Below are 14170 nucleotides of genomic sequence, written 5' to 3'. Positions count from 1 at the left end.
AGGATATGTGGGTTATTCGCCAGAGCGGGAATTGGCTTTGTATCTCATAAATAGTGCTAGAGCGCTTCAAGAATTGACCGTCTCGTGTAGTCATGAACATGCCCTAGATTGTGCACACCGTGATTTTCGACATATTAAATTAGCTAGAGTTTCGTTTATTCAAATGAACTAGTATTGGTTATGGATTTTATATAGTACTCGCTGCATGTTTGTTAGTGGATTACTTGATTTTATTTTTTATAATAATAAATCTGTCTCAGTATCCAATATTTGGCTGCTATTACAAACACGTATTAATTTTATTTCTCTAACAAAAATTCATAATAGAAAACATTGATCTTTTTATTCTAAAAGCACACTGATTTTATATTTCGTTTTTATATAGACGATGAAGGCATGAAGCACGCTTCTCCTCCATCATTCAATAAGTTGTGGTACGAATAATCACGGTGCTAAATTATAAATCAGGGGTGAACTTTTTAGAGCTTATAATTCTTGAAACTTATTTTTACGATTCGTATGTTGTTTCAAAAGATAATAAATAATATGGTCCATACATTAACAGCTAATTCCATTCCATCAACAGCATATTCAAATATTAAAATTACAAAACTTCAACAAGTATTCAAAAAGAATATCCAAATGTCAACATATATACATACAACAAAACTCAGTCATTACAAAAACTCTCTACCCAAATGTTTGCAGCCAAAAATAGAAAAACTAAGCTACTATGCTGGTGGACATAGTTACATTAGATTTCATTACTAATGCAATGTGATTTTCATTTATATAGAAACTTGAACTAAAATCATATTCATACAGTCATCTGCTTCACACATATAGCACCTTCAATACCTTAGGTAATAATGTACTCCTACCAATGTCCAAATCCTTTCCACAATTTGCACCGGAGACTCTACTCGTTCACTGCATCGTTACAATCTATGCCTTCTTTGGCAGGCGCATCTGCAATAATACCAACAAGGTCATTTCAACAAATGCTAGAGAATGAGGCTATAGTATAAGTGGTGGATGTGTTCTTACCCGTGATTTCGGGCACCTCCAACCTCCAGAAGCTTGAACCGATGGAGTATATGCAAACTTCTCAAACACGTTGGGACTTGTGTTTTCAACCACACTTGAGTCACCATGTGAAGGCGAAACCTATGATTGAGTAAAACATGAGGTTTTGTAGATAAACATTTCTAGATGCCTTGGTTCTCATTCAAGAATCAGATCAAGACAAATTGGAAGTCTAGGATGTATGCAATCACTACTCTTTAGGAATCGTGTATCTTCGTATTCTTATTTAGTGTTTACCTTTTCTGATTTTGCAACTTTCTTTATCTCTGCTTCAATTTTCTTGATCTCCAAACGATCCCAGTAGAATAATATCTGAATATAATCAAACAAGCACAACGATGACTCTAAACTTTGAGTTGCAGACAAAAGAAGAAACTAGTTTTCTTTAGGAGCATGAAGGCTCGAACCTTATTTTGGAACTGCGTATTCAATTCATCCGTGGCCACCACATGAACGCCAATACAGTTGTCTGATTGGTCACAGAAGGGGCAGAATATAGAGTTGAACACGCATCCGTCTTCCTTGCACCAAATCCCCTGCCCGCAAGCACTTTCTTGAGATGTGAGGACACGTGGATGGACTGATGGCGCGTCAGATACCAAAACATCCACGCTTGATGGTGTTAAAGCTTCAGGTTCCGAAGCCTTCTTCAGAAGAGACATCAAATGAGTTTTTGATGTTGAAATGTGAGAGCACTTTACTAGTAAATCATTTTCTGGAAGGCCCAATGGGTTTTTGCAGTGTGAGCAGAATAATCGTAGTCCCTCGTCTCTGTTGTGATCAGAAGAGATACGGGATACAGCAGGACTATTCGGTGTTGAGAGAGATGGCTTAAATTTTCGGCAGTCCTTTTCAGGATTGCTAAACTCATGGAGACGGCTGACTGATGACAAACAATTGATCTTTCTTCTTTTCCCAAAATTTAAATTGGCACTCCAGCGTGATTCTGCTTCAGGTTCTTGGTTGTCTACTTTAGAAGAAGTTCCTAGCTCGGGAGTGGCAACTTCTGAACATGTGAGAGTAGGGCTAGAAAAACAGTTTTGGACAGATCTTGGATGAGAAGAAGTCCGATGAGGAAATGCACTAAATAACTGGGTTGCCCTCGGACTTGCACACTCATCTCTTGAGTAGACTTCAGTAGTTGTCTCGCCCCTGCAATTCATCCCAGGCGTTTCTTTGACAATGGTAAGCTCAGGATCATCTGCATACGACTCCACCAAATGTGTTCTAGACGATCTGCATATGTAGCATTTATGTCAGCTACGATATTGTAAAAAGTATGCCCCGTTTGGTTATATCTTATGAATCAATAAATTGAAGAAACCCAATAAAGGCTATGAGGTATACCTGGATTGCTTTTCAGAATTACACTCTATGTCGATGTACTTGCAGCATGTAGCAGCATCGTCATCATCCGGTACAATAACTACTTCGGTTCTAGTTCCACTGGACAGAGAATCGTATCTTGAAACAGAAAGTGGTGGCTGGGTCAACCGAGCAGCTTTTTCACCAAATGATGCATTTTTCACTTCTGCTTTCTTTTGATAACCTTTGGAATTCGTTACTTTATTGTTTTTCTTCTTCGCTTCCATCTTCGTATCCATGGGCTTTATGTTTTCACTGTCTCCCACCAGATCTTGTGATGAAGTTGTTGTTATTCCAGTATGAAGCTGCATTCACGAAGGCCAGGGTGACCGATATAATATTAACTTCATTTCATAATATATCGGATAGTAAATCGTTCATCTACTGCATTACCTTCACATCTCTAAAAAAGGATTTTAAACTGTCTAGTGATTCTTCAAAGTTGCTGTAGAGCCTAAGAGACTTGCGCAACCACTTTGATAAGTATGCTCGATTTGTTTCTCTCTGGAGCCGCTCGTCTGCATACAGAAAACAATTATTTGATGCAAATAGTTTCAGATACTAGTATAAATCTGAAACAATATTGATCAAGAATATACTAAACAATCTGCATGCCTATCTAACACTATTAAACATGTAGTACTACATATGATACCGCCAAAATTTCAAAAATCCATTTTTTTGTTGCACGGGAGAGGGGTAGGGGTAGAGAAATTAACTTTATACAGCTGTCACTAGCAAGTAAGATGGATCGCAAGTTATCAGTACCTAAGAAGATGATAGCTCCATAGTCATACCTGTGCCGAATGCAACGACCTACAAAAGACAATGAAGTAAGACAATGCATACATGAAGTAGAGTTGGAGAAACAAATTTTAGGATGAAAGATCTACCTGCGGCCTGGTTTAGAGCCCGAAAGGCCTGCTGACAATACCATTCATTCCCACTTAAAAGGTTCTTCGATAACTCATTTGTATCATTGAACTTCTTCTTCTGGGCAACTTTAATATCATAACTGTTAAACAATGATAAGGAATTACTAAGTTAGATACTGTACCTAGTTAACAAAAGAGTATATGAGAGAAATGCTTACATATTAGGAAAGGGAATCCCAACAATAACCTAGCATAGTTAAGGAATAGCCAAAATTTGACAGACATATCATGTTTTTGATAAGATGCAAAATACACATGACATGAGGCAAAGAAGAAACAGACTTAACATTACATAAAAATCACCGGCCAATTCAGCACACCCCATCCCCCAATTAATTTTATGGCAGTAATATTTATCAATAATATAATCCCATAGAATGTGAAGGATACAACAGCTCGAGCATTGTCATCTGAGAAATCCATCCCTTCAGACACCTGTAATCATCTTATTAGATGTGAATGTTTCTTAAAGATATCTCTCAAGCAAAATTCAACAGCACAAGATAGGCAGGTAGTTATAAATCTATAATACATAAATCTTCCAAATCTAAACAATCTGAATTATATATCTATTAGTGATATGCTTTATTATATTCCAAAAGAAACAGGGAAGCTATATTTGTATTTGTCCAGGTAATAAATACTCATCCACTTGTGTCTATTGTATAATGTGATCAGTGCTCAAAAAGTTCTTCTTTGTACTTGAGCAACTTAATGGTTATTTAAGGTACATTCATAGCTTTACATACTGTCAAAATTCAAATAGAAAGGGAATATATAGGGTTAAACTGGTCAACAAGTGGATGCCCATAAATAGACATGTTTTTCAAATATGCATTGAATTACCTTGCCTCGACAAACTGCTAGAAAAGATGCCCCTTCTTTCTTAATATCTTTTGTGGACTCAACCGCGTTGCTATTTTTAAGGCCAAGCGTTCTGCCCCTAATCTTTTTCCCTTTCGACTTTCTTGTGCCATGACGTATGTAATTATAGTATTCCTTCAGAGTAGCCTCAAAAGAATCTTGGCTGCTCCCTCTTGGTTCTGAAAAAAATTAGAAGTAAATTAGCTTTCTCATGTCCAATTATAAAACTCATGCTTTAGTGTGCAAGAATAAAAAGCTTACCGACAAAGATAGATTTTTGCGCATTTAATCGGGACCATTGGCCTGTTTCCTGCCATCTGGTGCTTAGTTTATCCAGCAGCTTGTAGCTAGGAAAGAAAACTAGACATCCACCAGGAACGACTTTGCATATTTCCTCCAAAGATGTGCCAACTGCATCCTTTTTTACATAAACACGGCAAATTTTCATGCGCACCAGGAAAAAAAGATTCTTTTCACCTCAACCATAGTTAGAATTCGCATAATACCTGGAAAGCATAATCATCCGCAGTCTTGTAGCTAGCATTGAGTGGATAGTTACCAGGACCAGTGGAGATTGCAGCAGTCCACACCTGTGAAATATGATGATTAGAGACCAAGCTCTAGTCTAGGAAAAACAGAACCAATTTTTAACATGATAAAACACATATGAAATAGTCAATCTACCTGCGAATCAACATCTATGATATGTGGGGCTTCCAGACAAGTGTCAAATTGAACGCCAAGTTCAGATGAGAAAGTATTCAATGGTGAAAGAGTTCTGCGATGATAACGAAAATATAATATTATATATTAATATATACATATTTATTCTTGAAAATGATTAATAAAGTGAAATATGTTTACCCTGAAGTTAAAATGACCGATTGTGCAGATTCAGCAATGCTTTTAAAAACAACGGCAGGATTCAAGCACCACAAACTGAAAGTGTTGCTCCAACCACCTGTAAATTCAAGGGCATTAGTGTCAACTATCAACAGAGACTTTTGTTATATCAACTAGCATTCAAGACTTAAGTCCTTGCAAAATGATAAGAATAAATACATCAGAACCAATTCTGAACACATGTATTTGTACAACTAATAAACTTTTATTCGTTATGACTATAAATATCTGTTTCAAAATTTGGAATATTTATATCAAGATAGGATTTGTTCACTTGATATTTAGAAACATATTAATATTCACCATCCTCCATAAGAAACCTTGACGTATTATTAAGAAAATGAAGAACGTGGAATCCTATAAATTTTCACCAAGCATTAGAGTATTATACCAGACCTTGTCCACTCTTTCATGGTGTGAGTTCTATAACAAATACAAATTTAACAAGACCATACTTCTCTTATTTCAGAATTTGCATTTGTTGGGACCTGTGCAATGCGTCAAATTCATCATCCTTCAATATATGACATAGCTGCCTAAGAGAATCAGAGAGCTTAAGCAGTAAAAGAAAGTGACCTTTGCCTTCATCTTTCCTTGCCACTCTTTGCAGTGCCAGCTCAAAGTTGTGGACGTGGATGCCATTTTCAGAGAAGAAATAGCTGAGTGAAGAGAACAATCCTATATAATGACAATCAACAATAAAACTTTATTGCATTAGGCATATGAAAAACATGAAAGTGGAGAAAAATATTACCTTCCAGGACAAGCGATCCCATTGCAGTTAAATGGGAAACATCTGGCTCAGCCTCTGAAGCAATTCTGATGGCCTTCGGAATGATGCAAACCATTACAAAGTTTAGCAAAAAATGGCATATAGCATTAGAAGATTCATCACACTAATTTTGATAATTATAAGTACCTTTTTGGCACATTGCTGCAAGATTGGAAAATTTTGCAGAGATATATTAGCTTCTTGTAGCTCTTTTGAAGCTTTATCTCCAGTCCAACTGAGTTGGTAATCACATGACAAAAATAAAATAGTGAGAAGATGATCAACAAAGGAAGAAAATAAAAAATAGTCCACCACAGTTAAAATATTGAATACTAACCAGCGGAAATGGCGCTGGAAATCACGCTTAATCAGTGTAGTTTTTCTTTGATCCATCCAACTCAATATGTCCTGCATATTATCATATTAGAGAATTCTAATACACTAAGAAGAAGAGTTTGGGGAATAAATGAAGGGCTAACTTATAATATCACCTGTATCATCTCAAGCAAGGGTAGGTAAGTCAGGTCATCACTCAAGCTCAGTTGTCCCAGTTCTGTCTGCAAATCTTCAAAAACACAAAGCAATGTAAGATAATGGTATAGGAAATGATTTTTAAAATAAATTGGGACATAACTTATACTTACAGAGCAAAGATTCCTCCTCAAGATCAATGCTACCACCATCACGAGCTATGTCTTCTATATTGCTGAATGGTTCGAAAAAGTCATCAAATTATTAGAATAAAATGCATTAGGTGAACACTTAAGAAAGTATAATATAAACCAAATTGTGTGGGATCATATTCAAATTATATAAACTCAGTTATATCATATTCAAATTTTATAATCTCTACATAAAAAAATATTTTGCTAAAGAATAAACATTTGTTCTCGGTACAGATTTATTTTCAAGATGAACGAGAACCAGTCTCATGAAAATATTTCTATGGTTCATGATGAACGAGAAGCATAGTAACAGTTATCATTTACTTCATCTCTGACCAAATATGTGTTGCCTATAAAAAATTGACCAAATACGTGCTGCCTATAAAAAGTTAAGAAACATGGACCATTAATTAAGATTCAACATACTGTGCTTCATCTAAAATAATGATGCTCCCGCGCATATTAACTTCCAGTCCTTCCCGGATGACTGGATTGATGATATAGTTATATGGGCAGAAGATCAGTTCTGCTTCTTCAGCCAAAGAATGTGCCGCAAAATATGAACAGCCTGAAATTGAAGAGCTCTTTTAGACACTTTACATGATTAATTTCCCATATATGCAAAAACTGAAAAGGATAAGACCTTTAACTTCATGCCCAATTTTGACAAGATCTTCAATGTCATGGACTTCATGGCAACCACCTTTTCGAAGAGAGGGATGACCTTTGACTTTATGAACATTTCTGCCAGGAAATGAGTTTGTTGAGGAAATCAAAATTGCAAATGCTAGAATAGAACCGGACATAACACACCTAAGGAAAATTGACGTACTTGTATTCGGGGCATGAATCTTCTTTATTCTTCAGTAGCAACCGACTGATTATAAACAGGTGTTAGAGAAAGAGAAATGGAAGGATGCTATAACTTGTTAAGAAAAAAGGAAATGACCATTGTTCATCAACTTTCTCGTCGCCACGTAAGTAGGGATTGGTGCAGTAATGTTTTCTTGACCCCTGGAAAAATAAAAGATGAATAAGCAAAAGATAGATAGCAAGTAGCAAGCCTTTAAGAATGAATACACTTTAATTCATATATAGTAGCCAGATGACAATAACATTGAATACTAGTCAGATTCATACAAAGTTTTAGTTATAGTCAAGCCCAACTGTAACTAGGTGAGCAATGCTAGTAATTTCAAAGTTGGGTACATATCTTATTTGTACTGACTCTGACCACAAATGGTAACAGATCACATCATACTTTACCAACATTTTTCATACTATAGTGTGTCTCCTGACTTTTATCTGAAAATATTTGGCAGTTCATCCTTGAATATACATTCATCCAGATTCCAACAAAACCAATGTTTTGACGTATGTTTATTGAGTGAACAAGAATGTTAGATTACATGGAATATCAATTGAGGAATCCAAGCTATGAAATGGAATCTCGATTATACAAATGCACTTGAAGCTGAAGATAGCACGTTAAAGAGGTAGTGAGCCTACCAAAACTGCCATGGAGATCCTGTACGATGTTTTCTTGTACTCCCGTATCACTTGACTGATTTGAGCATGGGTCCTCCTAATACAACATAAAAAAAACTCTGATGCTCAGTTTTTGCTTAGCACTTCTGTACAAAATGTTTCAAGATAAATGAAGCTTACGATGCATAAAAGATAATCGGTGCTAATCTTTGTTTCTCCTTTTTGGCATTGGTGGCTGGCGGTTGATTCCCTGAATAGATAAAAATGATATGCAAACAAAACCCAATCAAAATCAAACTCATCAATCTCACTTTTTTCCCTTTTCATCTTATAAATTAAATACCTGATGGCTGAGTCTCAGGGATGAAGCCACCTCCGTGATTAATCGGGTCGCTCACAGCCTGAGGGTCAGCCCGAGAGCTCGAATGGGTTAAATTATTTCGAATATTCTTCAGCTTCTGATTCTGCTGCCACGCAAGGGCGGAGCAGAGCAGCGAAAGCGACTTCCCGGTGCCGGTGGGCGATTCGAGCAGCGCGTGGCAGTGGCCCTCTCTTTGCGACCGGTCGAGTGTGGAGATCACTCGGTTCATGAACGCCAGCTGAGTGCCGTATGGCTTGTACGGGAACTCCACCGGAATTCCGCCGATGTGGATCGTGTTCGTGGAGCTGCGGCCGCCGGATTTGGGGGTGGATTTGAGATTATTAGGGTTAGACGACGGAGAAGTGGAATCCTCCATTCTCGAATTCGCGCAGTGGAGGTGTTTGTGTGTGTGATTTTGGGGGGAGAAAGGAAGTGTGCGGGATACACAGATAGAAGAGCGGCGAGGGAATTTCGTTGGCGGGAAATGTCCTTTTTTTATAGAAACAAAATGAAATAAATTTTAAACTTATTTTCATGATTTTGATATGGTGAAAATAGTGAAAACTACATTTATTTAATTTATTTATATTTTGTTATAAAATTAATACTAGGAGTAGCATTAAAAAAATATTGATATTTCATTAATTTTTTTCACTCATTTTTAATTTTTTAATACTACTTTTGTGTTCAGTCAACTTAAAATAAATATCTAATCACATATTAGTATTTATCAAAAATTTAAATAGAATATAATTATTAAAAAATTTATACTCCCTTCGTCCACAAAAAATAGAGCACATTTACTATTTTTGACTGTTCACAAAAAGTAGAGCACATTAATTTATGGAAAGTTTTCAACGAATAATAACTCTACACATCATTACACTGATCCTACTTCTCACTTACTTTTTCTCCTTCTCTCTTACTTTTTTCTCTTTTCTCTTACTTTATCAATTCTACGTTAAAACTCGTGTCATACACCAATTGCCCTAATTACTAAATTAATAAAATTGAAATTATAAAATTCCAACCCCTTTCTTTGACTTCACCTTTTCTTAGTCTTATTTCATATTCCCTCCGTCTCCCATTATTTATCACCATTTGACCCGGCATGGATTTTAAGAAATGTAATAGAAAGTGGGTTGAAAAAAGTTGGTGACACGTGAGTCCTACTTTTATATATTAGTTTTATACTCCTCCGTTCCATAATAATAGAGACATTTCATTTTCTGCACTCGTTTTAGAAAAATGATATTAAATAGTTAAAGTAGAGAGAGTGTAATTAGGTGTTTGATAGCTTAATTTGTGATAGTTATCATAGTTTCAATTAGTTTATTTATCTTAGTTGGGAGTTTGATAGCTTAAGATAATTATGAATTATTATATTTAAGTGTTTGGTACAACAAGTTATAACTAAAGATAAAATTATGATGGTCAAAATTAACCTCACTAATTTAAGTTAATAATTAAAGTATCCTTGTAGAATAATTGCTACTCATCTCTCTTCTACGGCTCTCTCTCTCTCTTCTGTACATAACCAAATTCCCAATATTCCACAGTCACCATTCACCATCTTCCTCAACTCTCTCTACTATACTTCTCCAAATTTCCAATATAAGAGCATCCACAATGGCGGCTAGCGCACCGGCTAGCTGATTCGCGTCGCTAGTCGGTCGGCTAGCCGAACCATTGGGACCGCCAACGGCAAATCGGCGAAGAAATCGGCGAGCGCACGCCGATTTAACGGCGCTGGCCGTCATTATGGCGTGCCAATCGGCGAGCGATCGGCCAGCGACGTTTTTTATTTTTATTTTTTAAATTTTTTTGAAACACTATATATACGCGATTTTAGTTTCATTTTCATTTGCACCACTTGTTTTAACGCGTTTTTTCTCTCTCTAAAATTTTTGTACAAGATCAACATCGAGCGATGAGTAACGCGGGTGGTAGCAGTGGTGGTAGTGGTGGGGATGTTGAGGAGTACGAACGGCGGATGAATGAGGCTATGGAGGCCTACATGAACCGCGTGATAGAGTGGTACATGCAAAGAGTCGAACAGCAGGCGGTACCTCGCCACACCCCTGTTCAAAAGTGCACGGCGGCAATCAGGCAGTTGGCATACGGAGGCGCGACAGACATGTGGGATGAGTACCTCCACATCGGTGAGACGTCTGCTCTGGAATGTCTGAAGTTTTTCTGTCAGGGCGTGATTCAAATTTTCGGAGATCGGTACCTTCGAAGCCCTATCCCCCAAGATTGTCGGGATCTGATGCGGATGCACGGGGAGCAGCATGGGTTCCCCGGGATGGTAGGCAGCATAGATTGTATGCATTGGGAGTGGAAGAAGCGCCCAACTTGCACGGAAGGGGGCCTACACGACCGGCTACAAGGGAAAGAATCCCACGATGATCCTCGAGGCCGTAGCTGATTACCGACTGTGGATCTGGCATGCGTATTTTGGGGTAGCCGGGTCGAACAACGACCTCAACGTCCTCAACTCGTCGCCCCTCTTCAACGAGAAGTGTCAGGGCATCGGTCCGACCGTCTCATTTGTGACCAACGGCAACCGGCATGATATGGGATACTACTTGGCGGATGTGATATACCCTAGGTGACCTGTCTTTGTGAAGACGATCAGACATGCAAATGATGACAGGAAGGCCTACTTCGCGGAACGGCAGGAGTCGGCGCGCAAGGACGTGGAGCGCGCATTTGGTGTGCTTCAGTCTCGATGGGCGGCAATTAAGGGTCGAACGCGTTTGTGGGATGTCAAATGCATTGCTGATGCAATGTACGCATGCATTATCATGCACAACATGATCGTCGAAGACGAAGGCGTACAACTGACTAATTGGGTCGGTGACAATCCTAATGCAGTCGGTCCAAGCCACGGCATGGCCACCCCCAACGTACGAAGGGGGGTACCTCAAGATGAAGCCGGCCGCCTCCAGGCACATGCCGACATGCGCCAAGTTGATGCTCATATTCAACTCTAAAAGGATATAATTGAAGAGTTGTGGGCACTAAAGACTGCACGGCGATAGTTTTTTTCTTTATTATGTAATTTTTTTTAAATGAATGTACTTTTTTTAAAATGAAATTAATGAATTTTCTCGTATATGTCTCGTAAATTTTATTCCGTAATTTATCGTAAATTTAATTTCGTAAAATGTACTCCCTCTGTCCCATTAGAAATGCAACGTTTTCCTTTTTGGGTTGCCCACTAAAAATGAAACGTTTCCTAAAATGGAAGAATCACTCTCTCTACTTTTCCCTCTCTCCTACTTTACTCTCTCTTCATCAACTCACAAAACAACACTGCATAAAATCTCGTGCTGAAAACCAAATGTTTCATATTTATTGGGACGGAGGGAGTATTTGTTTTTGAATTATTTTTATCGTGGCTGGCCTTAGGCTAGCCTATTTGATTAAAATGATGATGTGTCAAGTGGATTTTTAGTGTTGATGACGTGGCAGAGAGTGAGAGTGGCTGGCCTATTGCCATTGTGGATGCTCTAATAAAATCGCCATCTTCCTCAATCTCTCTATTGTACTTCTCCAATTTCCAAATATCCCAAAATCACCATCTTCCTCAATCTCCTCTTCACTGACCACCGACGATTCTCCATGGCGCCACCTTCACTCTTCCTTCTCCCTCGTCTCCCTCTCTCTGAATCGCTCTCTCTATCTCAATATACCACTTTTTTCCGGCGATCTGCGCCGCTGCTATAACACATCGCCGTAACACCTCGGTTCGCGCCACCTACCATCTCGCTCAGAACCCATCGCCTCTGACCGTCGTCTCCGTCACACTACGGTCCCGTCCCTTCGACGCACGCGTCAGAAGTCCGTCTCTCTCTCTATTTCGGCATCGATCTACTTCTCCCCAATTCCAAAGTTTAGATTTTTACTACTGCTCAGATAAATCTTAAAGAATAATTGCAAAAATTTTAACCTTTGATTCAGAAATAGAGTCGCCGAAAAAGATACATAAATGGAATAAAAGAAGAGAGACAATAGCGATTTTGAGAATAGGAAAAATATGGAGGCACGTTATATTTTGTTTAAAGTTAGAAAAATTGATGGATAAAAATGTATTTTGCTAAAATTAACTAGGTATCCTGATATATAACATAGCAAAATTGGGGTTTACATATATGGTTGAAACATGTCGGTTTTGTGCGGGCCGGATACAAGACATGGGTTATTTAGATAGGTAACATAACTACCAAACGCACAAATAAATCCAGATTACTCCCTTATCTAGTCGTAACATAGCAACCAAACGGCCCATAAGAGAGAAAATAATGTAGAGAAGAGTTTTATCTACAATATTCTCTCTCTTACTTTACTTTTTCTCCACTTTAGCTATTTATAATTAATTTTTTTAAATGAGTGCGCAAAATGAAATGCCTCTATTACTGTGGAACGGAGGGAGTAATAAAATGTGAGTGGGAATGAGTTAGTGGAATATGAGGTCCACTACCAAAAATGGTAAAAGTAAAAGGTGACAAATTTTTAGGGACGGACGAAAAAGGAAATAGGTGACAAATTTTAAGGGACAGAGGGAGTAATTTTTAAGTCTAACTTTCTTCCTTATTTCATTTTTTTTTTTTTATAAATAAATCAAATGGAATTAAGAACTAAAAGATTACACGAGAACTCTCAGGCATACCCGAGGCAAAACTAATCAGACAGGCTCGAAAAGTTAAGGAAGAGCAAAAGACTCGAGGGAGAAAACCCAACGAAGGTCAGATACAAAGCATTATAAAACTAACAAAAAGCCTTCGCGACGGTACTACCTACTGACCCAAGAGGTGGGTCGGGCCTCGTTAAAACCTCTTGAAACCAAAAACCCGTAGGAAAAAAGATCCCAAGAGAAAAAAGACTACCCACGTAAGTGTTGGTGCAGGCAGCGGAAGCGTGCGTTTCAGAATAAATCACATAATAATCAGATCTATTTAGCAGATTATTTAGACAAAATCTATTCGTGTAATTATCACATGTATCATGCTCATAACTTGAATTAATCATGCTTTAAGAATATTGAAAACCTAAAACATGCTTTTCTACGGAGCAGAAAAATACCTAATTAATTCTCCAAAGAATTGAAGATGGCTAGCTACTTCTCCACGTGATGCTTTGAGTACTAGACCACAAATCTTCTCTCCGGTTCCCGAACTGTACTCTAATATCGTGTGGGCTGATCTTACTAGAATACTAGGACTTAAATAAAGAAGACAGAAGAAATCCTTTTTGGAATAGGACTGAAATTCGAAATCTCCTACAGCTGGGAGAGAGATTTTCGAAAATCACAATAATGAGAAAATTGTGTTTTCTGTCTCCTTTATTCTCCTATTTATATTAAGTTCCTTTTGGGCCCAGACAGGGATCTATGGAAGGCTTTGGATATGGGCTCATCCAATTTACTTTTTTACTAATTAAATTGAACCCACAATTTAATATAAGTTATAATTGGAATATTACGAGCAGCCACTACAGAAGTAATATTGAACTCTCCCCATCCAAATCCGAAATTATAAGTAATCCGGGTTTCCGTTTATCTTTCATTTCCCGTGCTTAAGATTAATATGTCCATTAATTAATTAATGTCTGCTATTGACTTAATTAATTAACTTCTTATTAATTCCAAGAGTGGACTTAGCATGAAACACTTATTTATTATTCATAGAGTAATCATACTCCAACTAGCTAGGTTCCGAATAATAAA

At 37.7% G+C, this 14170-nt stretch overlaps 1 protein-coding gene across 1 annotated transcript; it reads right to left on the bottom strand.

The window, feature by feature from the left end:
* Positions 1 to 554: 554 nt before the first annotated feature.
* LOC125209350 (Fanconi anemia group J protein homolog) lies at positions 555 to 8867 on the bottom strand. The gene is made up of 28 exons (XM_048108952.1): positions 8422 to 8867; positions 8259 to 8328; positions 8100 to 8175; positions 7540 to 7604; positions 7423 to 7467; positions 7234 to 7334; positions 7017 to 7158; positions 6570 to 6631; positions 6417 to 6490; positions 6263 to 6333; positions 6073 to 6160; positions 5908 to 5980; positions 5730 to 5831; positions 5115 to 5211; positions 4935 to 5028; positions 4757 to 4840; positions 4512 to 4668; positions 4233 to 4429; positions 3777 to 3821; positions 3545 to 3573; positions 3345 to 3466; positions 3220 to 3267; positions 2845 to 2969; positions 2434 to 2756; positions 1494 to 2322; positions 1324 to 1398; positions 1048 to 1167; positions 555 to 969 (listed from the first exon to the last, which is right to left on the bottom strand). The coding sequence occupies exons 1-28, from the start codon at positions 8813 to 8815 to the stop codon at positions 946 to 948; spliced, it is 3732 nt and encodes a 1243-aa protein (XP_047964909.1). The 5' UTR covers positions 8816 to 8867; the 3' UTR covers positions 555 to 945.
* Between the last annotated feature and the right edge of the window lie 5303 nt (positions 8868 to 14170).

The sequence above is a fragment of the Salvia hispanica genome, chromosome 1 (assembly GCF_023119035.1).
Source record: "Salvia hispanica cultivar TCC Black 2014 chromosome 1, UniMelb_Shisp_WGS_1.0, whole genome shotgun sequence".
In the NCBI taxonomy this organism is placed as follows: domain Eukaryota; kingdom Viridiplantae; phylum Streptophyta; class Magnoliopsida; order Lamiales; family Lamiaceae; genus Salvia; species Salvia hispanica.
This window is presented reverse-complemented; position numbering and strand designations above follow the sequence as displayed.